At 46.8% G+C, this 27,132-nt stretch overlaps 1 protein-coding gene across 2 annotated transcripts in view; it reads left to right on the top strand.

The window, feature by feature from the left end:
* Positions 1–27,132, top strand: part of LOC140385744 (serine/threonine-protein kinase OSR1-like) — a 265,075-nt gene that overhangs the window by 181,154 nt on the left and 56,789 nt on the right. For both annotated transcript variants that reach the window (XM_072468206.1, XM_072468207.1), the window contains exons 10-11: positions 17,304–17,369; positions 24,765–24,887. In XM_072468206.1, the coding sequence (XP_072324307.1) occupies positions 17,304–17,369; positions 24,765–24,887 (189 nt within the window). The remainder of the gene's footprint in view (positions 1–17,303; positions 17,370–24,764; positions 24,888–27,132) is intronic.

The raw sequence follows: 27,132 nt of genomic DNA, 5'->3' as shown, positions 1-27,132 counted from the left end.
AAAACACACTTTAACTGCAGATGTGGCTGCCTTGGATCTTACTGGCTTTCATCAGTTCCTGCATGCTACAATTCCCACACATCACTTGCCCGACCATCCTTATTGTGTGTTAATTAATTTTATTTATTTATTTAAAAATACTCACCAATCTATCACTTCCCTGTGACATCCCATTTTGATTTTTTTCAGAATATGGTCGGTTGGCTCTGGAGCCAGGTACTAGTTAGCTGTTGTGCTCGCAGCGCACTGTTGTGCTGTTTTGTGGTGTCCGTGCTCTATCTCTCCTCTTGTGCTTATTTATGGTATCTTGATGCTCTCTCGTGCATTCCAGTGAGCTTTTGAGCAATACCATCAAGAGCCCTTTGTTCCTGGTGGGGCCACCAATGGCACCAAGATTGGGTGCGAGGTGCAGTCCAGAAATTCCTCAACATCAGAGGAAGACCATACGACTCACCGCCTGGAAAGGTGGAAGAAGGCTGCAGTGCTAATGCGGTCCAGGCCAATATGGTTTGCCGCTGAAATCTGATCAAACCATCAAAATAGTGTACACGGTGATAGTGCCCCAGGTCCCAGTGTTAAACAAAGTCACATTCAGGCTTCTACCCGGATGCATCTGCTACGTCTTATGGCAATGGAGTATTGGCAACTCCTCTAGGGCTGTGAACCTAGAAGAACTGTACCCAGGTGAAAGATACACGCAGGTTATCGGCACCTGTATTGGGACAGAGGTGTCCTTTGACAGCAGCATCTGAGACAAAGTTGTCCTCCTTCAGGATAACCTTTACTCACCCCAAATGGGGGAGGGACTAGAAAGGGTATCCAAAAAAATTGGTTCACCCACTTTCTCCTTGTTGGGAAACCACACCCAGTGGGATCACCTTTTTGGTCAGAAAAGAGAAAATTCTCAATTTTACAACTTGAAATGGTTAACTTGAGGATAATCTCAGGAGTGACTGGAAAGAAGAACAGCAATCTTATCACATAAGCTGCAAAGACTCCAGGTTGACCTCACTTCCCTTCGTGAGATGCAACTTCCTGGGGCAAGACAGTTCAAGGAACAAGTAGGAGGATACACCTTCTGGAAAGAAAAGGCTGACAGCATCCCTCGTGTCCACAGAGCTGGTTTTGCCAGAAATCCTTGTTATAGAAATGAAAGACTGATGACACTTACCTGCAGTTTAGCAGAGTATCCCAAGCCCAACCATCTTCAGCTGTTTCATCAATGACCTTTCTTCCATCATAAAGTCAGAAATGGGGATGTTCGCTAATGATTGCACTATATTCAGCACCATTCAAGGTGATTCAGATACTGAAGCAGTCTGTATCCATAGACAGCAAGACCCAGACATCGTTCAAGCTTGGACTTATAAGTGGCAAGTAACATTGCCTGGCACCTGTGCAGCGCGAATGTCCAACAAGAGAGAATCTAACCATTATCATTGTTGAATTCCCCATTATTAACGTTGTGGTGATTACCATTGACCAACCACATAAATACTGTGGCTGCAAGAGCAGGTCATTGGTTGGAAATTCTGCAGCAAGTAACTCGCCTCCTGACTCCACAAAGCCTGTGTCCATCGTATCCAAGGCTGTAGTCAGGAGTGTGATGGGATACTCCATTTGCCTGGAGTGCAGCTCCAACAACGCAAGAAGTTCAACACCATCCAGGGTAAAGCCTGTTTGATTGGCTCCCCAACCACAAACATTCAGTTCCTTCTCCACTGCTGCAAAATGACAACAGTGTCTACTAACTCTGGATGCCTGCAACTCAAAATGGCTCTTTCAACAGTGTCGTGTTAGGTACACTGGTCTAACACTGGATGCAGCTTAGATCAGAAAGATACTCCAGACCTTGAAGTTAGTTCAATCAGGTTTATTGAACTACTAGCACAGTTCTGAGTTCGACTCTCTGCCAACTTAAGTGTGGTTACTCTGGCTGAACCAGACTAGCTCTTAGCCACGTGGTGGAGGTGTGAGATTGTAACAACACCCTTGACTGACTCTCTAGATGTTGATCAGTGGAAAGAGGTGTCGTGTGAGTGCTTCATGTCTTTTATAGTCAGATCCCACTCCTGAGTGTCCTGCCTGCTTATTGGTCATGTCCTGTTCTCTGTGTCCATTAGCTGCTTGCCTGTATATCATTGTGTGTGTCAGCATATCATGACATCTCCCCTTTTTATGTTTGGATGACATGTGAACGTATTTACAAGAATAGGCCAATATTAACATATATACATGCAGTGGATGTGAGTATACGTACATGTGCAAACAGCTGTCTAATGCGAGAACACAGAACATAGCGAACAGAACAAATGTTCATGAGTCCAGTCTCTGGCTTGCGTCTGATCCTGGTCGACCGCCGGAGAAGTGGTGTTGGGGACGACAGCGCCTTGATGGGCCGGATTGAAGCCTGACTGGTGGCCTCGTGAGTCGAGGTATCAGGAGGTGGCAAAACAACAGAAGGAAACGGTGAAGAATGTGGTTGCGGGCAGCCAACTTTGCGCAGTGCCCATCTGGTTCGTCGTACAACAGAACCATCAGCCAAACGCACAACATACGAGCAGGGGGCAGCCTGTCGAACAACAACAGCTGGAGCTGACCATCCTCCATCAGGGATCTTGACCCGAACAGTGTCTGACGGGGATAACACTGGCAAATCGGTGGCATGAGCATCATAGCCCTGTTTTTGCCGGTCTCTGAGTTGCTGCACCTTCTGCAGCACCGGGAGGTGATCCAGGTTGGGCACGTGTATGGCTGGAAGTGTCGTTCGCAGGTCCCTGTTCATCAGGAATTGAGCCGGCGACATGCCAGTGAACAGTGGGGTCGCCCTGTATGCAAGCAGCACAAGGTGAATGTCAGACGCAGAATCCGCGGCCTTGCAGATGAGCTGCTTCACTATGTGCACCCCTTTCTCAACTTTTCCGTTTGACTGCGGATAGTGTGGGCTGGAAGTGATGTGTTTGAACTGATACGACTGGGCAAACAGAGACCATTCATGGCTGCTGAAGCACGGGCCATTGTCACTCATGACAGTGAGTGGGATACCATGCCTGGAGACCGTCTCCTTACTGGCCTAGATGACAGTCCGAGATGTGAGGTCTGAGAGCTTCATGACTTCAGTGTAATTGGAAAAGTAATCTATGATTAACACGTAATCGCGACCATTTGCATGAAAGAGGTGTATGCCAACCTTGGACCATGGAGAGGTTTCGATTTCATGCTACCTTACTCTGCGCTGGCTGGAAGTGTTGACAGGTCACACAGTTAAGGACCATGTTCGCGATGTCCTGGCTGATCCTGGGCCAGTCGACAGCCTGCCTGGCTCTGCCTCTGCACTTTTCCACACCCAGATGGCCCTCATGGATTTGACGGAGCACCAAGCTCTGGAGAGTGTGTGGAATTACAATCCGGTTCAGTTTGAGGAGGATACCATCAACCACCGTCAGGTCGTCCTTTACATTGAAAAATTGAGGGCACTGCCCTTTTTGCCAGCCATTGGCTAGGTGTTGCATAACACGTTGCAAGAGGGGGTCTTTGGCTGTCTCCTCATGGATACGATTCACCTTCTCGTCAGATGCCGGGGGGGTGCTAGCACACAGCTGCACCTGTGACTCAACCTGTGACTCAATTTGCCGGATGATGTTCAGTGGTTCACTAGGCACGATGATGGAGCGGGACAGTGTATCGGCAATGATGAACTCCTTGCCAGGCATGTAAACCAGGTCAAAGTCGTACCTTCTGAGTTTGAGGAGGATGCGCTGCAACCGAGGCGTCATGTCATTAAGGCCCTTGTGGATAATGTGGACCAGGGGCCTGTGATCCGTCTCGACTGTGAATGTCTGCAGGCCGTAGACATAGTCGTGAAACTTGAGAATGGCAGTGAGAAGGCCCAGGCATTCCTTCTCGATTTGTGCATACCTTTGTTCGATGGGCGTCATTGCCCTTGATGCGTGGGCAACCGGTGCCCAAGATGAAGTGTCATCGCGTTGCAGCAGGACTGCACCAATGCCATCCTGGCTCTCATCTGTCGAGATTTTCGTTTCCCTGTCTGGGTTGAAAAATGCCAATACGGGTGCAGTGGTGAGCTTGGCTTTCAGCTCCAACAACACTGCCTGATGGGCCGCCTTCCACTCTAAGGCAGTGGACTTCTTCACTAGGTTTCGTAGGGCCGTGGTGTGAGAAGCCATGTTTGGGATGAACTTGCCCAGAAAATTGACCATGCCCAGGAAGTGCAATACCGTCTTCTTGTCTTCCAGGACCTTCATGGCTGCGATGGCCTTGACCTTGTCTGTGTTGGGGTACACGCCCTGCTGAGAGATCTGGTCACCTAGAACTGGAGTGTCGACATGCCAAAGCAACATTTGGCCCTGTTCAGCTTCAGGCCATTGGCGTGGACACGGCGGAATACCTGCTGGAGACGGGAAACATGCTCTGCGGGGGTCGTGGACCATATGATGACGTCGTCCACATACACACTAACCCCTTCGATGCCCTCCATCATCTGCTCCATGATGTGATGAAATATCTCCGATGCCAAACGGCATACGGTTATAGCAGTACCTGCCAAACGGTGTGTTGAAGGCACAGAACCTTCTGCTGGACTCATCCAGCTGGATTTGCCAGAATCCATGTGACGCATCTAAATTCGTGAAAAACTGTGCATGTGCCCATCTCACTGGTGAGTTCCTCCCACTTCGGGATGGGGTAGTGTTCACGCATTGTATTCTGAATGAGATCCTTGGGATCAATGCAGATGCACAGGTCTCCAGAGGGTTTTTTAACCACCACCATCGAGCTGACCCAGTCAGTCGGTTCGGTTACCCTGGAAATGATCCCCTGCTGCTGCAGCTCCTTGAGCTGTTCCTTCAGGCGCTCCTTCAGCAGAGCCGGGACCCAGCATGGTGCATGGACCACTGGCTTGGCATCAGGTCGCAGTAGGGTCTTGTACTGATATGGCAAAGTGCCCATCCCGTCAAACACATCTGGATACTGAGCGAGGATGTCATCAATGCCAGCTTGAAGTTTCACGTTGGAGGATGTCATTGAATAAACCCGCTGAACCAGGTTTAGTTTTTTGCAGGCATACGCGCCCAGTAGGGATGCCCTGTCCGGCTTGACAATTTCAAACCTTAGCCGTGCATGGGTACTCGGGTTGGAGACGAGTAGATGGCAGGACCCCAGCGCCGTGATGGAATTACTGTTATAGTCCAGGAGATGGCAGGCTGCTGGAAGGACCTTTTGGGGGGGGTTCTTGATGCGTTTGAAGTCTGCCTGTGAGAGGAGGTTGTCGGAAGCACCCGTTTCCAGCTTGAACTGGATGGAGCAGCCGTTGACCTGCATCACCGCACACCATTCGTCCACCGAATCCACAGCGAGGATGGACTGAATGCGAGATGAGTTAGGTGTGGCATGTTCACGAGTGGTAATGATGCCCATTCGTAGGCGGACTCCAGGCACTCGTCCTCTGGATCCGTTGTACTGCCAGGATCAGAATCCTGTAATCGCCGTTGCATATTCTGGACGTGCCGGCGTCGGAATTGGGAGCGCTGGCCTCTGACTGGTGGTGCAGACCTGCACAAGGCTGCATAGTGTCCAGGCTTCCCGCAGTTTAAACATCGCCTACCTCTTGCAGGGCAGTGTCCCTTTAAGTGGGCGTTGCCACAGTTTGGGCACGTCATGATGTCGGCGTAGTGGCGCGGTGTACGTCGTCGCACATGCGCAGTGCAGTCGGCAGACATCTGCACCCGAGCAGTGTGGGTGTCGGCCGCTTCATTATCCCGTTCTCATCGCCGCGCATGCATGGGGCTCCGGGAAAAGCGCGCGAGATGGCCGTTGTTTTCAATGCTGAGGCGTTGCATCCGGGAGATGGCCTGCGCACACACTGCCTCGTGGGCACTAAAGAGAAGGAATTGGTAGATATTGAGTCTGGAGAAGGGTGTGTAGATAGTCTGGTTCACATTGAGATCCAAAAAGACGAGGTGTTGGGCGTCTTGAAAAATATTACGGTAGATAAGTCCCCAGGGCCTGATGGGATCTACCCCAGAATACTGAAGGAGGCTAGAGAGGAAATTGCTGAGGCCTTGACAGAAATCTTTGGATCCTCACTGTCTTCAGGTGATGTCCCAGAGGACTGGAGAATAGCCAATGTTGTTCCTCTGTTTAAGAAGGGTAGCAAGGATAATCCAGGGAACTACAGGCCAGTGAGCCTTACTTCAGTGGTAGGGAAATTACTGGAGAGAATTCTTCGAGACAGGATCTACTCCCATTTGGAAGCAAATGGGCATATTAGTGAGCGGCAGCATGGTTTTGTGAAGGGGAGGTCATGCCTCACTAACTTGATAGAGTTTTTCGGGGCGGTCACAAAGATGATTGATGCAGTTAGGGCAGTGGATGTTGTCTATATGGACTTCAGTAAGGCCTTTGACAAGGTCCCTCATGGTAGACAAAAGGTGAAGTCACATGGGATCAGGGGTGAGCTGGCAATGTGGATACAGAACTGGCTAGGTCATAGAAGGCAGAGAGTAGCAATGGCAGGATGCTTTTCTAATTGAAGGGCTGTGACTAATGGCGTTCCGCAGGGATCAGTGCTGGGACCTTTGCAGTTTATAGTATATATAAATGATTTTGGAAGAAAATGTAACTGGTCAAATTAGTAAGTTTGCAGACGACACAAAGGTTGGTGGAATAGTGGATAGCGATGAGGACTATCAGAGGATACAGCAGGATTTAGATTGTTTGGCGACTTGGGCAGAGAAATGGCAGATGGAGTTTAATCCGAACAAATGTGAGGTAATGCATTTTGGAAGGTCTGATGCAGGTAGGGAATATACAGTGAATGGTAGAACCCTCGAGTATTGAAAGTCCGAGAGATCTAGGTGTACATGTCCACAGGTCACTGAAAGGGGCAACACAGGTGGAGAAGGTAGTCAGGAAGGCATACGGCATGCTTGCCTTCATTGGCCGGGGCATTGAGTATAATAATTGGCAAGTCATGTTGCAGCTGTATAGAACCTTGGTTCGGCCACACTTGGAGTATAGTGTTTAATTCTGATCGCCACACTACCAGAAGGATGTGGAGGCTTTAGAGAGGGTGCAGAAGAGATTTACCAGAATGTTGCCTGGTATGGAGGGCTTTAGTTATGAGGAGCGGTTGAATAAACTCGGTTTGTTCTCACTGGAACGACGAAGGTTGAGGGGCGACCTGCTAGAGGTCTACAAAATTATGAGTGGCATAGACAGAGTGGATAGTCAGAGGCTTTTCCCCAGGGTAGAGGGGTGAATTACTAGGGGGGCAAGGTTTAGAGTAGATGTATGAGGCAAGTTTTTTACGCAGAGGGTAGTGGGTGCCTGGAACTCGCTACCGGAGGAGGTGGTGGAAGCAGGGACGATAGGGACATTTAAGGGGCATCTTGACAAATACATGAATAGGATGGGAAGAGAGGGATACGTACCCAGGAAGTGTAGAAGATTGTAGCTTAGTCGGGCAGCATGGTCGGCATGGGCTTGGAGGGCCGAAGGGCCTGTTCCTGTGCTGTACTTTTCTTTGTTCTTTTAGGCAAGTTTCTAATTTTCAGCCGATTTGTATTGGGAATACAATTCTTTGCGTGCTCATGCACTGTACATGTTTCAATCGTGACTGGCAGGGTCATATGTTTAATTTTTAAGAGCTGTTCCCTCAGAAGATCAGAGTGAACTCCCAACACGATTTGGTCTCTGATCATGGAGTCAGCAATATCACCAAAGTTGCAGGACAGCGCTAGCAGGCAGAGTCTAGTTAAGAAGGCACTGAACGATTCATCTTTACCTTGAAGACGTTGTTTGAATATGTAGCGCTCGAAGATTTAATTGGTGTCCAGGATGGTCTGAATGTCTTGTCCTGGCCTTCGGTGAAGTTCAACGAGTTGAAGAGTTTGATGGCTTCATCACCCACTGTTGAGAGGAGAAGCACGATCTTTCCTGTATCAGACGCACCCTCGAGGTCTGAAGCTTCGATGTACAGCAGAAACCTTTGCTTGAATATCCGCCAGTTGGCACTGAGATTGCCGGGGGTCCTGAGCTGGTGAGGAGCCTGAATCTTCTCCGTGGTGCCGGGATACATTTGCTGGTCGTCACGGAACGGACAGTTTTGAGGCCAAGTGTCCATAGGAAGCCGTTATTATTATTTTTTTTAAACGCATTTTATTCAAACTTGTAACAAAGTAGTTACAGCAAATAAACACCCTGGGAAACATTCTTCCCAACAATCGACTGTGCAGTTTGTACAGATTTTCCTCCTTTTTTGCCCACCCTCCCCTCCCCTACCCTGCTGAGCCCCTTAACTCATACTTTATCTTCTCTAACCACAGGAAGTCGTACAAGTCACCAAACCATGCTGCTACCCCTGCTGGCGATGCCAACCGCCACTCCAACAAAATTCGTCGCCGTGCAATCAGAGAGGAGAAGGCGATGACATCGGCCTTCCTCCTCTCCGTGAGCTCCGGCTTCTCTGAAACCCCAAATATCGCCACCAAGGGGTCCGGGTCCACCTCCTCCTCCACTGTCCTGGCTTAGACCGCGAACACTCCCGCCCAGAATCTTCCCAGTTTTTCCACAACCCCTAAACTTGTGCGCATGATTCGCTGGCCCCCGCCCACACCTCTTGCATTCATCTGCTACCCCCTGAAAGAACCCACTCATTCTCGCCCGAGTCAAATGCACCCTGTGCACCACCTTAAACTGTATCAGGCTCATCATTGCACAAGAGGAGGTCCCGTTTTCCCTTCCCAGGGCCTCACTCCATACTCGCCAATTGATCTCCATTCCCAACTCCACTTCCCATTTCTCGTTGATCTTCATCACCCGCATGCCTCCCTGCTCTCCCAGGCACTTGTATATATCCCCAATTCTTCCCTCCCCTTCCACATCCGGAAGCAGCAATCGCTCCAGCAGGGTGTATCCCAGCAATCTAGGGAACCCCTTCCAGACCTTTTGTGCAAAGTCCCTAACCTGTAGATACCTGAACTCACTACCCATCGGCAGCTCCACCCTCCCCCTTAGCTCCTCCAGACTGGCGAACCCTTCCTCCAAATACAAATCCCTCACCTTGACCAGCCCCACTTCCCTCCACCTCCTGTATACACTATCCAGGCCCCCCCCCCCCCCCCCCCCCCCCCGGCTCAAACCCATGATTCTCGCACAGCGGGGATATAGGAAGCCGTTATAGGGTCAAGTTCCAGATTTTCCCAAGTTACCTTTCAGACGTGGACAGTGCACAAGAATCTGAAGAGTGAAAATATTCAGCAGGGATCCTAACAGAAGATTTAGAGGGCATTCTAGAAAATCTTTTCAACTATTAGAAAAACGTCAACAAGTATATAGGAACATTACCTTCAAATCTCCCTCCAAGTCACGTGTCACGTACCACGACACAGTGACACAGTGGTTAGCATTGCTGTCCCACAGTGCCAGGGACTCTGGTTCAATTCCCGCCTTGGGTCACTGTGTGGAGTTTGTACCTTCTCCCCGTGTCTGCCTGGGTTTCCTCCAGGTGCTCCGGTTTCATCCCACAGTCCAAAGATGTGAGGGTTAGGTGGATTAGCCATGATAAATTACCCCTTCGTGTTCAAAAGGTTAGGTGGGGTTATTGAGTTATGGGGATAAGGTGGGCTGTGGGCCTAGGTAGGGTGTTCTTTGAGAGGGTTGGTGCAGACTCGATGGGCCGAATGGCCTCCTACACTGTAGTGATTCTATCATCCAGTGTGGACAGATATGTTCGCCGCTCCTTGGTAGCAGGATTGAAATCCTGGAACTCCCTACCAATTCCCTACCAAAACACAGTATCTTCACACTAACTGCAGCGGTTCAAGACTGCTCACTGCCAACTTAAGAAATTGGGAATGAACGTCTATATTCAGGGAATGTTTTTATTTATGCATAAACATGCTCTTGAACACTGATCAGCAAACTGCCGATGGGATGTAGAATGCTACAAGATGATGAAGACAAGTTCTTGCATGTATATAACTCCTTTTAATATGGAGAAATGTCTCGAGTTGCCTCTCAGAAGCATAATCTTACGAAAATGGATACAAGGGCAAATACAGGAAATTGGGAATGGTGACCAACTTGGTCATATAGATTGGTCGGAAGGGTCTTGAGGAAGGAGAGATGGAGAATTTCAGAGTCTAGAGTCTTGAAGCATGACAACTGATGGCGGAATGAAGGGAGGAGTTGATGACTTTAAGAGGCCAGAATCAACAGGGGAGAGTTTGATGGGAGTGGTGTGGTTCTGGAGGAGTTCCCATAGATGGGGAGAAGAAAAGCCATAAAGTGATGTAATTTTAAATCTGAAGTGTTGAGAGGCCAAAACATTTTTTTAAATGTTTTTTTATTGGGTTTTTGAACATGGTATATTTACAGTTATGTACACCGAATGAAATATAAAAAAAACTGGGAGGATATTGTACACCAGCTCAAATACAGCAACTCTGTACAGTTAGCAATTTAACAAATAAGTAGACACAAGTTTGTGAAGCCAAAAATGTTGGTCAGTAAAGACTGAGGCGATGGGTGAGCGAGACTTGGTGTGGAATAACATGTAATATCTGGTTTAGGAATAGACAGTTGCCAATTTTAGGGAGCAAAACTGTTGATGAGAATACAGGCCCATCATTGGGGCAATGATTGGGATTTGTCTCACTTCACTCCAGATAAACATACAAGCTAATGAACTGATGTTTGCATGAACAAAGAACAGAAATCAAACCAGTGCTTTCATGGTAAACTGTGGGGCTTACATGGTTAAACTCTTGTAAATTGGAGATTTCCCAGAAATTTGTCTCGGTGGCACTAAGCAGGGTTTTTTGCAAATTTATTTATTTAACACTATGCTGTGCAACCGAATCTTGAGCGGCCAAGCTCTACCGTTACTGAAAACTGTAAAATAAGAGCCTTTCAATCACAGCTTTCAATCTCCACTTGGATACATTAGAAATTCAGATAATCTATCATTTTCTAGAATTCCTTTCCACACCTGCATTACCACTTGTAATTTGTGGAGGCTCGAAGCTCCTCTTCTTGTATGCCTTGTTCTCTTGTCCCAGGAAATTATTTTTTACTTTCAGAGCTACCTTTGAAAATGTCTAACCTGCCCAGGAATCTGAGAAACGTCCGTATTATTTCTGAATAACTAGTTTTGTCATGAGTTCCCATAATCTGCCTTGACCTTGGAAGGTGACACATTAAACATCTTATTAGTCTGTAGTTCTTACTGCCACATAGTTTTATTAAGCAGTAAAATAAATACACCACAATGGTGGATTGTAAATTTTACAGGCGGCTTTGTGTTTAATGCTTCTGTATGTAAATAGAAGATAGTCATGGCTGCTGTGCTCCAATGTAACGTGCTCAATTGTAACGTATTTGTCTTGTAAATGAAAACATATTGTACATTGGAATGAGGCATAAATTAATGCAGTGCAATCATTGACCATTCTTTTAAGAATATTACACAATTATGGCTGCCACATGATTAAAATGTCAGAGTATATAAGTTAGAATTCCCAGGTGATGCCAAGCCTGGGAAAGTTAAATTATGGGCATGAATTCAAGCTTTGAGATCATTTAACCTTTTCTCTACCAATGGAAATAGAGCCGTAATTGTCCATTCTTAGTTCCACTCTTGCCTACTCAATTTTGTCAGTGCATTTCTACCAATGGCTTTTCTTCTAACCGTATACCATCACCATAGGAGTTTCAAGGATTTTTTTCTTAGTTTCCTTCTTTTCTTTATTTATTTGATGAACTTTGGCAGAATCATTCACATGAGGTCAGTAAGTTGGTGATAACCCAGTCCAGCCCTCTTCCACATCTTGTGATCCTTATATTATCTCAAATGCTGTCAGGCACCAGATCGGTGTGATCACACACCAGATGGTGAATTTACATGCTGAGTTTTTTTGGAAGTAAGCACTTTAAAAAAGATCTTTATAACACTTTATTGTCATAGGCATAGGAGTTGTACAGTGCAGAAAAGGCCCATCGGGTCGGTACCAACAATACCCCTAATCTCGTGCTATTCCCACTTCCCAGAACTTGTCCTATCTCCTTGAATGTGGTGGTGTCTTAAGAGATCATCCAATTGCTTTTTAACGGTTGAGGTTTCCAGCCTCCACTACCTTCTCAGGCAGCGCATTTCAGATTCTCATCACCCCGAGTGATTTCTTTTCTCAAATCCCCTCAGAATCTCCTGCCACTCACCCTTAAAAGTATGCCCCCTTGTGATTGACCCCCTTAACCAAGAGGAACAGCTGCTTTCTATTTACCCTGTCCAAACCCTTCATAATCTTAATCTTATGCACCTCAATCATATTCTCCCTCTACCTTCTCTGGCCTAAATGAAATAATCCAAGCCTATCCATATACAGCAAACAATAAAGGACCCAGCACTGATCCCTATGGTAGGCTGCTGGACACCACTCAAACTGCCTCCTGCCACAACCCTCTCCTATTACTATGCCAATTTCAGATCCATCTCAACAAGTTTTCTTGAATCTCGACAAGTTTCCTTGAATTCATGTGCTTCAATTTCTCAATCGGTCTCCCATGTAGGACCTTGTCAAAGGCTTTGCTAAAATTCATATAAACTACATTTAACTGCACTTCCTTCATCTACCTACTCAGTCACTTTATCAAAATATTCTCTCAAATTTGTTGGGCATGACCTCCCTCTGACAAAGCCATGCTGACTATCGCCAATCAATCCCTGCCTTTCCAAGTAGAAATTGATTCTCTCCTTCAGAATTTTCTTCCAATAGTTTCCCTACCACTGACGTGAGACTTACCGGTCTGTAATTCCCTGGTTTAACGCTACCTCCGTTCTTGAAAAGTGGAAAAACGTTGGCTGTTCTCTAGTCCTCTGGCACTCCCCCTGTGGCCAGAGAGGAATTAAAAACTTGCATTAGAGCCCTTGCAATTTCCTGTCTCGTCTCCCACAGCAGCCTGGGATGCAATTCATCCGGGCCTGTGGATTTGTCTATTTTTAAGTACGTCAAAGTCTCCAAAACCTTCCTCATTTCCTATGTCAAACTGCTCTACGTCCTCGCAGTCCCATTTCCTGAATTTTGTACCTAAGTCGTTGTCCTCCTGAGTCAGACCTATTCATTTGACACCCTAGCATTTGTCTGTCAACTGAAAAGTGGGCACGAGACTGTCATTTTTGGCAAAACAAACTGGTTTGCTAATATCCTTCAGGAAAGGATGCTGCCATACTTGTCCGCTCTGGCATGCTTCACTATTAACTTTCCTTTGAAGTAGCCAATCACTGGTTCAAGAGGAAGCACCACTTACTCATGACAGCTAGAAATGGACAGTACATTCTCAGCTTGCCAATGGTGCCCAACTACTGAGATTGAATTTTAAAGTGACTTGCATTCTGAATGCATATATGAATCTTGTTTTAATTTCCCCCTTGACCCCAGGCTTGTACTATTTTTTGGCTAATGTGTTCAAAGACTTTTCTTGTAGTTTTCCACTTGTTGACACAGAAGAGAATTTTAACGTGGAGTTTTTAGTTCTCTTAACCACCTTCCCAAGCTTAATGTTTCCCTCATGGCATAACCAAAACTGGGAATTCCCAAGGTTAATGTTTCTGAGTGACAGAACCAAAACCGAGAATTTGCTGGATGTGGGAATTCTGATCACTTCCCCGGTAATCCCAAATATAACTTTTCTCATTTTTGTTGAAGCTTTTCATCTCAACATTCACAAAAATACAATATATTATACTGTATGAGAAGAGAGTGCTGATTGGTTGGCAAGTGGACTCTGGTAGCAGCGTTGCCATGGCAAATGCACCAATTGATGGGGACTGACAGTTAACTGTTAGACATTGTTTGAAATTTGAACCAGACAGCTTGTCTCTAATTGAGCAAGGCATTACCCTGAGGAATGAACCAGCGAATGACTGTTAGTTGTTTTGTTTAGCTGAAATAGATGCAATGTGTGCACGTGTCCACTTGCCAACCAATCAGCACTCTTCTCCTCCAGTATAAATTTATTGATTTGCTTTGCATTGTGTTTCTGCAATTGTCCTGATGAGTGCAAGATAAAAAGCTTGGACAAAGCTTGTCTTTTTTCAGCAATATTCGAGCTCTGTACTACCAAGTGACCATGAGTAAAATTTTAATTTCAGAAGTGCTATTTGGGTCCTGCTTCCTTTTGTCACTCTGTTATTTAAGGATGACATCCGGGCAACAGTAAGGGATGACATCGGTGCTATGGAGGATAAGGTTGAATCCATTTGGGTGGAAATCAGGAATAGTAAGGCGAAAAAGTCACTGATAGGAGTAATCTATAGGCCACCAAATAGTAACATTATGGTGGGGCAGGCAATAAACAAAGAAATAACAGACGCATGTAGAAATGGTACAGCAGTTATCATGGGGGATTTTAATCTACATGTTGATTGGTTTAACCAGGTCGGTCAAGGCAGCCTTGAGGAGGAGTTTATAGAATGTATCCGTGATAGTTTCCTAGAACAGTATGTAATGGAACCTACGAGGTAACAAGCGGTCCTAGATCTGGTCCTGTGTAATGAGACAAGATTGATTCAGGATCTCATAGTTAGGGATCCTCTCGGAAGGAGCGATCACAATATGGTGGAATTTAAAATACCGATGGAGGGTGAGAAGGTAAAATCAAGCACTAGTGTTTTGTGCTTACACAAAGGAGATTACAATGGGATGAGAGAAGAACTAGCTAAGGTAGACTGGGAGCAAAGACTTTATAGTGAAACAATTGAGGAACAGTGGAGCACCTTCCAAGCGATTTTTCACAGTGCTCAGTAAAGGTTCATACCAACAAAAAGGAAGGATGGTAAAAAGTGGGAAAATCGACCGTGGATATCTAAGGAAATAAGGGAGAGTATCAAATTGAAGGAAAAAACATACAAAGTAGCAAAGATTAGTGGGAGACTAGAGGACTGGGAAATCTTTAGGGGGCAACAGAAAGCTACTAAAAAAGATATAAAGAAGAGTAAGATAGATTATGAGAGTAAACTTGCTCAGAATATAAAAACAGATAGTAAAAGTTTCTACAAATACATAAAACAAAAAAGAGTGGCTAAGGTAAATATTGGTCCTTCAGAGGATGAGAAGGGAGATTTAATAATGGGAGATGAGGAAATGGCTGAGGAACTGAACAGGTTTTTTGGGTCGGTATTCACAGTGGAAGACACAAATAACATGCCAGTGACTGATGGAAATGAGGCTATGACAGGTGAGGACCTTGAGAGGATTGTTATCACTAAGGAGGTAGTGATGGGCAAGCTAATGGGGCTAAAGGTAGACCAATCTCCTGGCCCTGATGGAATGCATCCCAGAGTGCTAAAAGAGATGGCTAGGGAAATTGCAAATGCACTAGTGATAATTTACCAAAATTCACTAGACTCTGGGGTAGTCCCAGCGGATTGGAAATTAGCAAACGTGACACCACTGTTTAAAAAAGGAGGTAGGCAGAAAGCGGGTAATTATAGGCCAGTGAGCTTAACATCGGTAGTAGGGAAGATGCTGGAATCTATCATCAAGGAAGAAATAGCGAGGCATCTGGATGGAAATTGTCCCATTGGGCAGACGCAGCATGGCTTCATAAAGGGCAGGTCGTGCCTAACTAATTCAGTGGAATTTTTTGAGGACATTAACAGTGCGGTAGATAACGGGGAGCCAATGAATGTGGTATATCTGGATTTCCAGAAAGCCTTTGACAAGGTGCCACACAAGGTTGCTGCATAAGATAAAGATGCATTGCATTAAGGGGAAAGTAGTAGCATTCATAGAGGATTGGTTAATTAATAGAAAGCAAAGAGTGCGGATTAATAGGTGTTTCTCTGGTTGGCAATCAGTAGCTAGTGGTGTCCCTCAGGGATCAGTGTTGGGCCCACAACTGTTCACAATTTACATAGATGATTTGGAGTTGGGGACCAAGGGCAATGTGTCCAAGTTTGCAGACGACACTAAGATAAGTGGTAAAGCAAAAAGTGCAGAGGATACTGGAAGTCTGCAGAGGGATTTGGATAGGCTAAGTGAATGGGCTAGGGTCTGGCAGATGGAATACAATGTTGACAAATGTGAGGTTATCCATTTTGGTAGAATAACAGCAAAAGGGATTATTATTGAAATGATAAAATATTAAAACATGCTGCTGTGCAGAGAGACCTGGGTGTGCTAGTGCATGAGTTGCAAAAAGTTGGTTTACAGGTACAACAGGTGATTAAGAAGGCAAATGGAATTTTGTCCTTCATTGCTAGAGGGATGGAGTTTAAGACTAGGGAGGTTCTGCTGCAATTGTATAAGGTGTTAGTGAGGCCACACCTGGAGTATTGTGTTCAGTTTTGGCCTCCTTACTTGAGAAAGAACGTACTGGCACTGGGAGGGTGTGCAGAGGAGAATCACTAGGTTAATCCCAGAGCTGAAGGGGTTGGATTACGATGAGAGGTTGAGTAGACTGGGACTGTACTCGTTGGAATTTAGAAGGTTGAGGGGGGATCTTATAGAAACATATAACATTATGAAGGGAATAGATAGGATAGATGCGGGCAGGTTGTTTCCACTGGCGGGTGAAAGCAGAACTAGGGGGCATAGCCTCAAAATAAGGGGAAGTAGATTTAGGACTGAGTTTAGGAGGAACTTCTTCACCCAAAGGGTTGTGAATCTATGGAATTCCTTGCCCAGTGAAGCAGTAGAGGCTCCTTCATTAAATGTTTTTAAGATAAAGGTATATAGTTTTTTGAAGAATAAAGGGATTAAGGGTTATGGTGTTTGGGCCGGAAAGTGGAGCTGAGTCCCCAAAAGATCAGCCATGATCTCATTGAATGGTGGAGCAGGCTCAAGGGGCCAGATGGCCTACTCCTGCTCCTAGTTCTTATGTTCTTATGTCACTACTCTGGCAAATTCCATGCTTGAACCATGTGCTTCTGTTCATTTCACCTTTCGAAGAACTCCAGACCAACCTGGATCTCGATGTGGATCTTGCAAGGCTGGGGAAAGATGCCTCTTCACAACAGATTGTGAACTGCAAAATAAATTTACCGCTTCTCAGCTACAACCAGTCAACTGTTCAACCAGGCATATGAATTGAGCAGCAGCTACAAAGATAACATTAACAATGATGACATTACAGAGCAGACATGGTTAATCCATTTGTTTTATAGCCAAGTTATATTGCAGTTCACTTGCTTGAGAGGATGCAAGTCTTTTTTTTGCTTATAGAAATTATTGAATTGAATATAAAATCTGTATATTAACTATATTTTAAAAATTATTTTGCAGACCAAGGACTACCTTGAAGAAAAATTGTTAGCTCGAGCGCCTACGATAGCTGAAAGGTCAAAAAAGGTATGTATTTCTATCTTTTTACTGCAAATTCTCTTTCTCTTCCCAGGAAGGCCTTTTTGCTTGGTTGAGGTTCCACAAGGGATGGAATAATTGGCAAAGGATTCCAAAGGATGTAGAAAGATTTTTCAGAATTTACAGTTTAAAAAATATATATTTTCATTAGCATTTTCAATTTTTTATACAGCTGCATTGGTTGTTAGTCATGTAGTCACCTCTGGCCTGTGATATTTTCTGGCAGAAGGCCTTGTTGGCCAGAAGGTCCGTGTCCAACCTCCATGTGGGGCGCTGGGCACAGCCCATCTCCAACCTCACATCCACGTAGTGCGGAGTATGGTCGGAGATGGCAATCGCGGAGTATTCCACTCCTATAATTCCTGGAAGCACTGATTTTCCGCACTGCAAAGAAGTCAATCCAGGTGTATACTTTGTGTAGCGGCGAAAAGAACGTGAATTCCTCCTCACCTGGGTGCAGAAACCTTCATGGGTCCACCGGCCCCATCTGTTCCACAAATGTTCCCAGTTCGCTAGCCATGCCTGTCTTCTGGGGTTTGATCTGTCGGTCAACAGGTCCTGCATGCAGTTAAAGCCGCCCCCCTCCCCATTATCAGTCATTGTGTGTCGATGTTGTGGATTTCCGCCATGGTCTTTTTTATAAAGTCCGTGTCGTCCCAGTTGGGCGCGTATACATTCACCAAAACTATGTCCCGTCTAGGACACCACTGACCATGCGTACCGTCCTCCTGGGTCCGTAATCCGTAAATCTCGTCATCTTGCTGATCAGTATGGTTACTCCCCAGCCCTCGTACTGTAGCATGAATGGTCCTTCTCCCTCGGGTGTGTCTCCTGTAGGTAGATGATGTCAGGCTGCTCAAGTGGGCGAAGACTCTGGATCTTTTCACCGGCCCAGTAAGTCCCCTGACATTCCGGGTGACTATCCTAATGGGGGGGTTTCTGACCCCCTGTTCCTGCGGAATCAACCATACTTGTTGGACGCTGCATTCCGGGTTCCCCTTTGTTCTGGGGTCGTCCAAAATGGCTGCAGTTGCTGTTCTTACCATGAGGTTGGGCCCCTGCACTCTGGGGTTTTCTTTTGTTCAGGGGGCATCCAACGTGGCTGCCAACTGTGTGTAAGCCATGCAGGTGTGCCCCTGCACTGCGGGGTTTCCCTTTGTTTAGGGATCCTCCAAACTGGCTGCTGGCGGCACCATCTTGATTCCCCGGCCTGTTACCTGCCTGCCAAAGCCAACCTTGCTGCCAACCCTTCTCGCCCCTATTCTGTCCCTTGACTGCCCCCCCAAGCATTCCCCTCCCTTTTGGCCAGACCCTCCCTCTCCCCCAAGAGGTGCGCAACGGCCCCCTTACTACCTGTCTTCCCGTGGTGGCCCTCCCTGCTAGTATGGTGGCTCCCCTCCCAGGGCTGGTTCAGCTCTATATCTGTGTTACCTGTCTGCCTACGTTCCCTTCACCGCCCCCTCACATGCTTTCCCTGTCCCCACTTTCTTCTGTGTATTCCGACTCTTCGCTCAAAATGAGGCAGTACCATCACGTGCAAACGCATAGAATCATAGAATTTACAGTGCAGAAGGAGGCCATTCGGCCCATTGAGTCTGCACTGGACCCCGGAAAGAGTACCCTACCTAAGCCTACACCTTTGTCCTATCCCCACACCTCCACCCTATCCCCGTTACCCCACCTAACCTTTTTTTTTTGGTCACTAAGGGCAATTTAGCACAGCCAATCCACCTAACCTGCGCATCTTTGGACTTTGAGAGGAAACCGGAGCACCCGGAAGAAACCCACGGTGACACAGGGAGAACACGCAGACTCTGCACAGGCAGTGACCCAAACCGGGATTCGTACCTAGGACCCTGGGGCTGTGAAGCAACTGTGGTAAACACTGTGTTACCGTGCTGCCCATAGTCTACACAGTCTCTGGTCTCAGCTTTCTTTTCCCACTGCAGTCCTTCTCTGGCGCGTTTTCACCGCTGCCGAATTTGGTGTCTTTCCAGGTCGTTGGCTCTCTCAAATTGGTTAACCTTCGCTGGGGTGTTAAAATAGTGCTCTTTCCCCTGGTATGTGACCAGAATCTGGCCGGGCACAACATGCCGACTTGCACCCCACTTTTATAGAGCACCGATTTTGTTCTGTTGAATTCCGCCCACTACTTTGCAAGTTCCGCCCCAGTGACTTGGTAGACCAGGATTCTGTGCCCTTCCCATGAGCTCGATTTCGTCTGCCGGGCCCACCTCAGGAATCCTTTCCCAGTCCTGTTACTGGTGCAGCTTTGCAATGATCGCTCTCTGCTGCTCCCCTGCTTTGGGTTTCGGCCAGAGCGACCTGTGTGCCCTGTCGAGTTCTTGGGGGTTGGAGAAGCTGTCCTTCCCAACTAGGTTACCCAGCATTTGGGCGATATAGTCTGTTGGGTCCCTGCCCTTGATGCCTTCCGGCAAGCCCACAATCCAAATATTCTGTCGCCTAGACCTGTTCTCATGGTCCTCTACCTTCCCCTTCAAATTCCCCAGGGCCGTCACCAACCTTTTCACATCTGCTTCCAGAGTCACGATCCTGTCGCTCTGGTCCGTCAAAGCTTTTTCAAGGTCCAGGATTGTTTTCTCCTTCACCTCCACTTTCTTCCCCAGGTCGTCGATTGTGTGCTGGAAGGAGGCCATTGCCTCCATCACCACCACCTGGAATTCTGTTTTTTATCGCCTCCTTCATGGCGGCCAGTTCCCTTTTTAGGAAGCTTTTCCACCCATCCATTGGTCGGGAGGGGGAGGTTGTTGTTTGCATCGGTGCCACTGTTCGGGTCGCCGGTCTTCCCTGTCCTTGGCCGGTCGGAGCTTCCACCTCGCCTCGTGGGTCCGCCGGTTTGACTGCCCATTGGTCTTGTCCTTTGCCGCCACTTCTGTCCTCTAGTCGGCCCTTCGAGTTACCGTTCGCCAGCATCCTCTTTACCACTGTTAGGTCTTTACCTTGGGAATTGTTTCTGTTTTCTTTTTAGGCCAAAAGAACTCTGAAATGAAATCTTTTGGTTCTGGTTGGGAGGACTGCCACCTAATGTGCGTCCGTTCAGCTCACCGTCACCGGAAGTCGAATTGACACATTTTTCACTGTTTGGCTGAATGCTTGTTTAGTGGTCAGTAGTGTGAGAATGTAATTAATCCAACTGCAAGTTATAATTCAAGTAGGCTGGTGAAAATTAAATGGCTGAAGGTGTGTTGCAGGTTGTGCTGAAGATCTTTAGCACCTGCCGATTTTAGCACCTACACCTCTAGTCTGAACTGAGTAGTGTTGTCTTAAGAATTAAAAGTGCCAATTTCAGTTTTGATTGCATAGCGTAACTTGATTGTGACTACAATGGGAAAACTTACTTGACAATTAACAAACAAAGTACAGTATAGCACAGGAACAAGCCCTTCAGCCCTCCAAGCCTACGCCGATCATGATGCCTGTCTAACCTAAAACCTTCTGCACTTCTGGGGTCTGTATCTCTCCATTCCCATCCTATTCATGTATTTTTCAAGATACCTCTTAAACATCGCTTTCGTATCTGCTTCCACCACTTCCACCGGTTGCGCGTTCCAGGCACTCACCACCCTCTGTGTATAAAACTCGTCTCTAAACTTTGCCCCTCGCACCTTAAACATACGTCCCCTAGAAATTGACTTTTCCATCCTGGGAGAAAACATTTGACTATCCACACTTTCCATGCCACTCATAATTTTGCAAACCTATATCAAGTCGCCCCTCAACCTCTGTTGTCCCAGTGAAAACAGTGAGTTTGATACCCTCCAGACAAAGCAACACCCTGGTAAACCTCTTATGTACCCTCTCCAAAGCATCCACATACTTTTGGTGGTGTGGTGACCAAAATTGTATGCAATATTCCAAATGTGGCCTAACTATGGTTAGGGGCTGGTTTAGCACAGGGTTAAATCGCTGGCTTTGAAAGCAGGCCAGCAGCACAGTTCAATTCCCGTACCAGCCTCCCCGAACAGGCGCCGGAATGTGGCGACTAGGGGCTTTTCACAGTAACTTCATTTGAAGCCTACTTGTGACAATAAGCGATTTTAATTTCACTCCATTTCACTAAGGTTTTGTACAGCTGCAGCACCAGCATGATTTGCTAATTTTTATACTCCATGCCCCAACTGGTGAAGGCAAGCATGCCATCTACCTTCTTGACTACCTTAACCACCTGCGATGCCACTTTCCGTGATCTGTGGACCTGTACGTCCAGATCTCTCTGCCTGTCAATGCTCCTAAGGGTTCTGCCATTTACTGTATAATTCTCATCTGTATTGGACCTTCCAAAATACTTATCTCACATTTGACGGATTAAACTCCACCTGCGGACTTCTGGTGACGGCGGGCGGGAGGCGGCTGCACAATGGAGGGCTCCCGTTCAGGAACAGCATTTTCAAGGCTTTAAGCCCGGTCCCAGGGTCCACGGAGGCGGCAAAAGCAGGAACAAACAGTGTAGGCGCAGTGAAGAAAAATGTCGAGGGTAAGCAAAAAGCGTCCGTAAAGAAAACAGCTGCAGGTCCGTCGGGCAGTGGAAAGGTCACCGCGGGGTCACCTAGGAAAATGGAGGCTGGAGCACCAGGGGAGGCCGCATTGCTTACGGCTGAAGAAATAACTACGGTGATGGCTGCGGAATTCGAAAGGCAGTTTACAAGATACATGGAGACAATGAGGAAGGAGTTGAGAGAGGTTTTGAGTGTGCTGGTGGAGGAGGCGATTTCCCCGGTGATGGCGGTGGCGAGCGCAGTGGCGGAGGTGCGAGAGAAAGGGGAGGCGCTGAAGGAAGTGGAGGAGCCGTTATTGCAGCACGGTGATCAACTTGCCTCGATGGGGAAGGAGATGCGGAAGGTGATGGACATTAACAAGGATCTGCAAGGAAAAATGGAAGACCTGGAAAACCGATCCAGGCGACAAAATTTGAGGATTGTGGGGCTGCCCGAAGGAGTTGAAGGACCGAGGCCGATTGAGTATTTTGCCGCGATGCTGGCGAAACTATTGGGGGAGGGGGAGGATCCCTCCCGATATGAACTGGATCGGACTCATCGGTCGTGGAGGCCTGTACCAATGGCGAGTGAGCCGCCAAGGGTAGTGACTCTGTGCTTCCGTAGGTACAGTGTGAAGGAGAAGGTCCTGAGCTGGGCCAAGCAGAAGCGGTTGGTGCAGTGGGCTGGAGCTGGTATACGTGTATACCAGGACTTTACGGTGGAGCTGGCGAGGATGAAGAGGGCACTGTACATTAGCAAGGTGCAGTGCGGCATTGTATGTCCAGCGAAGCTGAGAGTGACTTACAAGCTCGGACTTTTATTTTGGAACGGCGGAAGCAGCGGAGGAGTTTGCGAAGGCAGAAGGACTGTGGCAGAAATGAGAAATTGAGATATGGCCATGTGCCGATGTAACCTCATGACTGTATTTTCTTCTTTTTTATTTCACTGCGTGCGGATGTATGGGCTAAAGAAGCCAATGTTGTATATATTTGGACAAGGGAAGTGATGGGACTTTCACTCGAAATGAGGGTTCTTTGAGGTGTAGGTGGATATGCGGGGTTTGTGTGCTAAAAGGGGATTTCTGGGCTTTCCTAGGGCCGGGCAAGGGGAAAGGGACCCGGGCGGGGGCCTCCACGCTGGCCGGTTTAAGCCGGCCAGTGAATGGGAGTGAGGTGGGGGAGGGGCTGCGCCCATCGGAGCCTGGCAGAACAGGGCCGGGCAAGGGGGGAAGGGACCCGGGCGGGGGCCTCCACACTGGCCGGTTTAAGCCGGGAGGTGGGAGGAGGGGCTGCACCCATCGGAGCCTGGCAGAACAGGGTCCGGGTGGAAAGTTGGGGGGGGTGGTGGGGGAGGGAACCGAATTTCGGGGGAGGAGTTTTACAAGAGGCAGTGGACGGGAGGAGTTGGAGACTTGGGGGGGGGGGGGGGGGGGGGGGGGGGTGTACAACTCTTGGGTATCATGTACGGTCATGAAAGAGGTTGGGTGGCGTTGAGTGTAGGGGGGGGAGGGGGAGTGGACTTTATAGGTCAATGGTGTGACCATGGGCAGTCCTGGACTCCTTTTTCTTTTTCTCTGTTTTTTGTTTCCACCGCGGGAGGATTTGTTTTGTGGGATGCATACATTGACCGGTGGGCCGTTGTTTGGGGTGGTGGGAGGATGGGATCGTTGGTATTGTTAAGGGGATTGATTTTGTATTTGTTACCGTTTACTGTTTGTGGGTGGGGTGTAAATTTTGAAGGAAAATGTGAAAATGGAGAATAAAAACATTTTTTTTTTTAAACTCCACCTGCCATTTCTCCACCCAAGTCTCCAACCAAAATAGATTATTGGATAGATTCATTGGAATAAAGCCCATGGCTTGTTTGACCTTGTTACCAGAATACCATTAGAGTATGGTACCTTGCCATAAAGAGGTCATGTGTCTGGACATGCACCAAAATTTGTTCTGCGACAGACCTGGGACATCTGGTCAGTCCTGTGTTGGTGTATCTGAAAGCATAATTGCAACTTACTTTCTTATCTTTGAAGTGTCTTGGTGTCTGCTTTAACTTAATAGTAACTCATTTGCCTCTGAGTCAGAGTGTTGTGACTCTAAGTCTACTGCAGAGACTTTAGAACATAATCTAGGCTGGCGCTGATGGGCTCAACAACTTCAGATGATTAGCTCTACCCAACCTCGACCCATTTGTTTTCATCCCATTTCATTTAACTGCCTTTTACATTTCTTTCTTGTCTTTCTGTATGTATATTTCCCCCCCCCCCCCCCCCCCCCCCATCTATCCACCTCTCCTTACCCTTTCTCCCTTTTGCTTCCCCCTTCCCCTCCCTCCACATCTACTTCTGTCACAGTTTACCCTCTGATAGTTTCTCTGGTGTTTGGCCTTCCACACCTTTTGTTCTCTCTGGGGATTGCCATTAGCACTACTTCCCCTTGGATTCTGTGGCTATTAGCACCCCGTTCCCTGGGTTTCAGTGGCTTTGACTTATCTTTCATTCTCACGCCACAGTATAAATATCTTCCACTTTCACTGTCTTTTAGCTTTGACAAAGTGTCATCTGGACTTGAAACGTTAGCTCTTTTCTCTCCCTACAGATGCTGCCAGACTTGCAGAGATTTTCCATCATTTTCTCTTTGGTATCATTTATAACATATCTGGTTGACAACAGTGGGATCTTGATGAAATCTCTTAACCCAGAGCTGTTGGATGGGGAAACCAGAAATTACAACTTTAACCATGCATTTGGGAGAAAAATAAATCCTGTGTCTCTCTGCTGCTAAAAGCAAAATATTCAAATATGTAACATGAGCAAACTTGTCCCCTAATTTGAAACAGTAAGGTCTTAACTGTTGCTCTGAACTGACCACGTTTTGTTTGTGCTGATCAGGTGAGAAGGGTTCCAGGCTCTAGCGGTCGATTGCACAAGACAGAAGATGGCGGCTGGGAATGGAGTGATGATGAATTGGATGAGGAGAGTGAAGAGGGGAAGGCCGCAGTCTCTCAGTTACGGGTAGGTCTTTATCATGCAGGATTATTATTAATGGCTCTACTTTGCACTTCATCCAGTAAAATGGGAGTACTCTACTCGATTGGAAAGGGCAGGGACGAGCAGGAAAGTGAATCTCACCAGGTCTCTTCATATAACTTGCATGAGACAGAACTAAAGCAGTTTTTCCTGTTCTTTGAAATGTTTGTGCTGACGAACCTGTTTGCTAGCCATGTTATTTATACTTCCCAGATCTTTAAGGATGAGAACCAGACAATTCAGAAACAACATTCCAAATATTGGGCGGGATTCTCCCCTACCCGGCGGGGCGGGGGAATCCGGCGTAATGGAGTGGCGGGAACCACTCCGGCGTCGGGCCGCCCCAAAGGTGCAAAATTCTCCGCACCTTTAGGGGCCAAGCCCTCACCTTGAGGGACTAGGCCCGCGCCGGAGTAGTTTCCGCTCCGTCGGCCGGCGGGAAAGGCCTTTGGCGCCACGCCAGCCGCCGCCGAAAGCACTTCGCCGGGCGATGCATGCGCGGGAGCGTCAGCGGCCGCTCACGGCATCCCCGCGCATGCGCAGGGGAGGGGGTCTCTTCCGCCTCCGCCATAGTGAAGACCACAGCGAAGGCGGAAGAAAAAGAGTGCCCCCACGGCACAGACCCGCCCGCGGATCGGTGGGCCCTGATCGCGGGCCAGGCCACAGTGGGCGCATCCCCCGGGGCCAGATCGCCCCACGTGCTGGCAGCTGATGAATGATGCATTTTATAGATGACCTGTCCCACATGCATGCACTCATGGTCATGCTCTTGTACACTCACTTCTTCAGACTTGCTTAATAGATAACAGCAGAAGTAGGCCAGTAAAATCATGACTGATCTGATCTTAGCCTCAACTTCACTTTCCTGCCTGTTCCCCATAACCCTTGACTCTCCTATAATTCAAAAATGTGTCCATCTCTGCCTTGAATATATTAAATGACCGAGTAAATGTTTTAAAGTCAGTATGGTAGAAAGTACTGAGCCAATGAAGGGTCCTTGGGCAATAAATGTTTGTATCGCCATCATACAGAGCAAAGTCAATAAGGGTGGTGTTGCACATTGGAACCCCAATGCATAGCTCAAAAAAAAATGAGGACTTATTTTTTATACATAGACGAATACCAAGCTCACCAGTAACAACATTAAAAGGTAGCATTTAAAGGTGCCAATTAAAGAGAGAAAATTAGTGTTTCAGAGTCATCACTGGTGTATTTCCCTGAACCTGGGAACTAATATCAGTATTGTTGTCAAAAGTAGCTACCTGCCTTTCATCTGCAGGATTAACAAAAAAATGTTGCTGGAATCACACTTGCTGGCTTTTTGCTAACATTAAAATGTAACCAGTATTCGGACATCAATTGAACTTAACTTGAGAGTATCTGTATACATCTTGCACTATAAAAAAGCTGTGTCTATATTCCCAGCAAAGATGGGCAAAAATTCTAGTAGTTAACTTATCCAGTCACCGCAAACCAATCCCATGTCAAATTGATATAGCAGACCAGTACAAAAGTTGGTTGCATTCTTAATATTTGCAAACAGATCCACATAAACATACTAGTTGAATATATCCTTTATTATCTCATGCTGTGCAGGGTGGATGTTACACAGGTGGGTAACCTGCAACCAGATCTTCACATGTAATTTTTTTTAAAAACCTGTCTGAACTGCATAAACATTGACAAATTGAGAACAAACTTGCGTTTAACGTTAAAGCCTTGTTTATGTCAGCTGCTTGTCACGTTTTTTTGTCTTGTGGATATAACACAGCTGTATATTTGTTATAACAACTCTCCTGACGAATTAATTTTCTACATTATTGTAAATGTTATTTACAAACTTGTACACATCTCTGACAATAATAGGACAAGTATTTTGCATAGTCAGCTATCTGGGCGGAAAGGTTAGGACTGAGATTTATTTCTCAAAATGAGCAGGAGGAAATCCATTTGACTGCATTAGGTACTTCATTATTTTAAAGGGCGCTAAATGCATCTTAGTAATTGACTGTTTAAAAACCATGATGATTGGGGTTCACCACAAATGGGCAGTCAGCGCAGAGTTGCATGCAGTTAAAAATAATTCTGCTTTTGACAATGTGAAAATGTTATGATTTGTATTTTGCATAGATGCAATTAAATAGGCTGAAGGTTATTCATCAGAAACTCTGTTGGTTTGAATTTAATACACAGAACAGTGAAGCCATTCTATTACAGGCTATAGTGTTAG

The sequence above is a fragment of the Scyliorhinus torazame genome, chromosome 11 (assembly GCF_047496885.1).
Source record: "Scyliorhinus torazame isolate Kashiwa2021f chromosome 11, sScyTor2.1, whole genome shotgun sequence".
In the NCBI taxonomy this organism is placed as follows: domain Eukaryota; kingdom Metazoa; phylum Chordata; class Chondrichthyes; order Carcharhiniformes; family Scyliorhinidae; genus Scyliorhinus; species Scyliorhinus torazame.
Note: the sequence above shows the minus strand (reverse complement) of the source record. Positions and strands in the feature narration are given on the sequence as shown.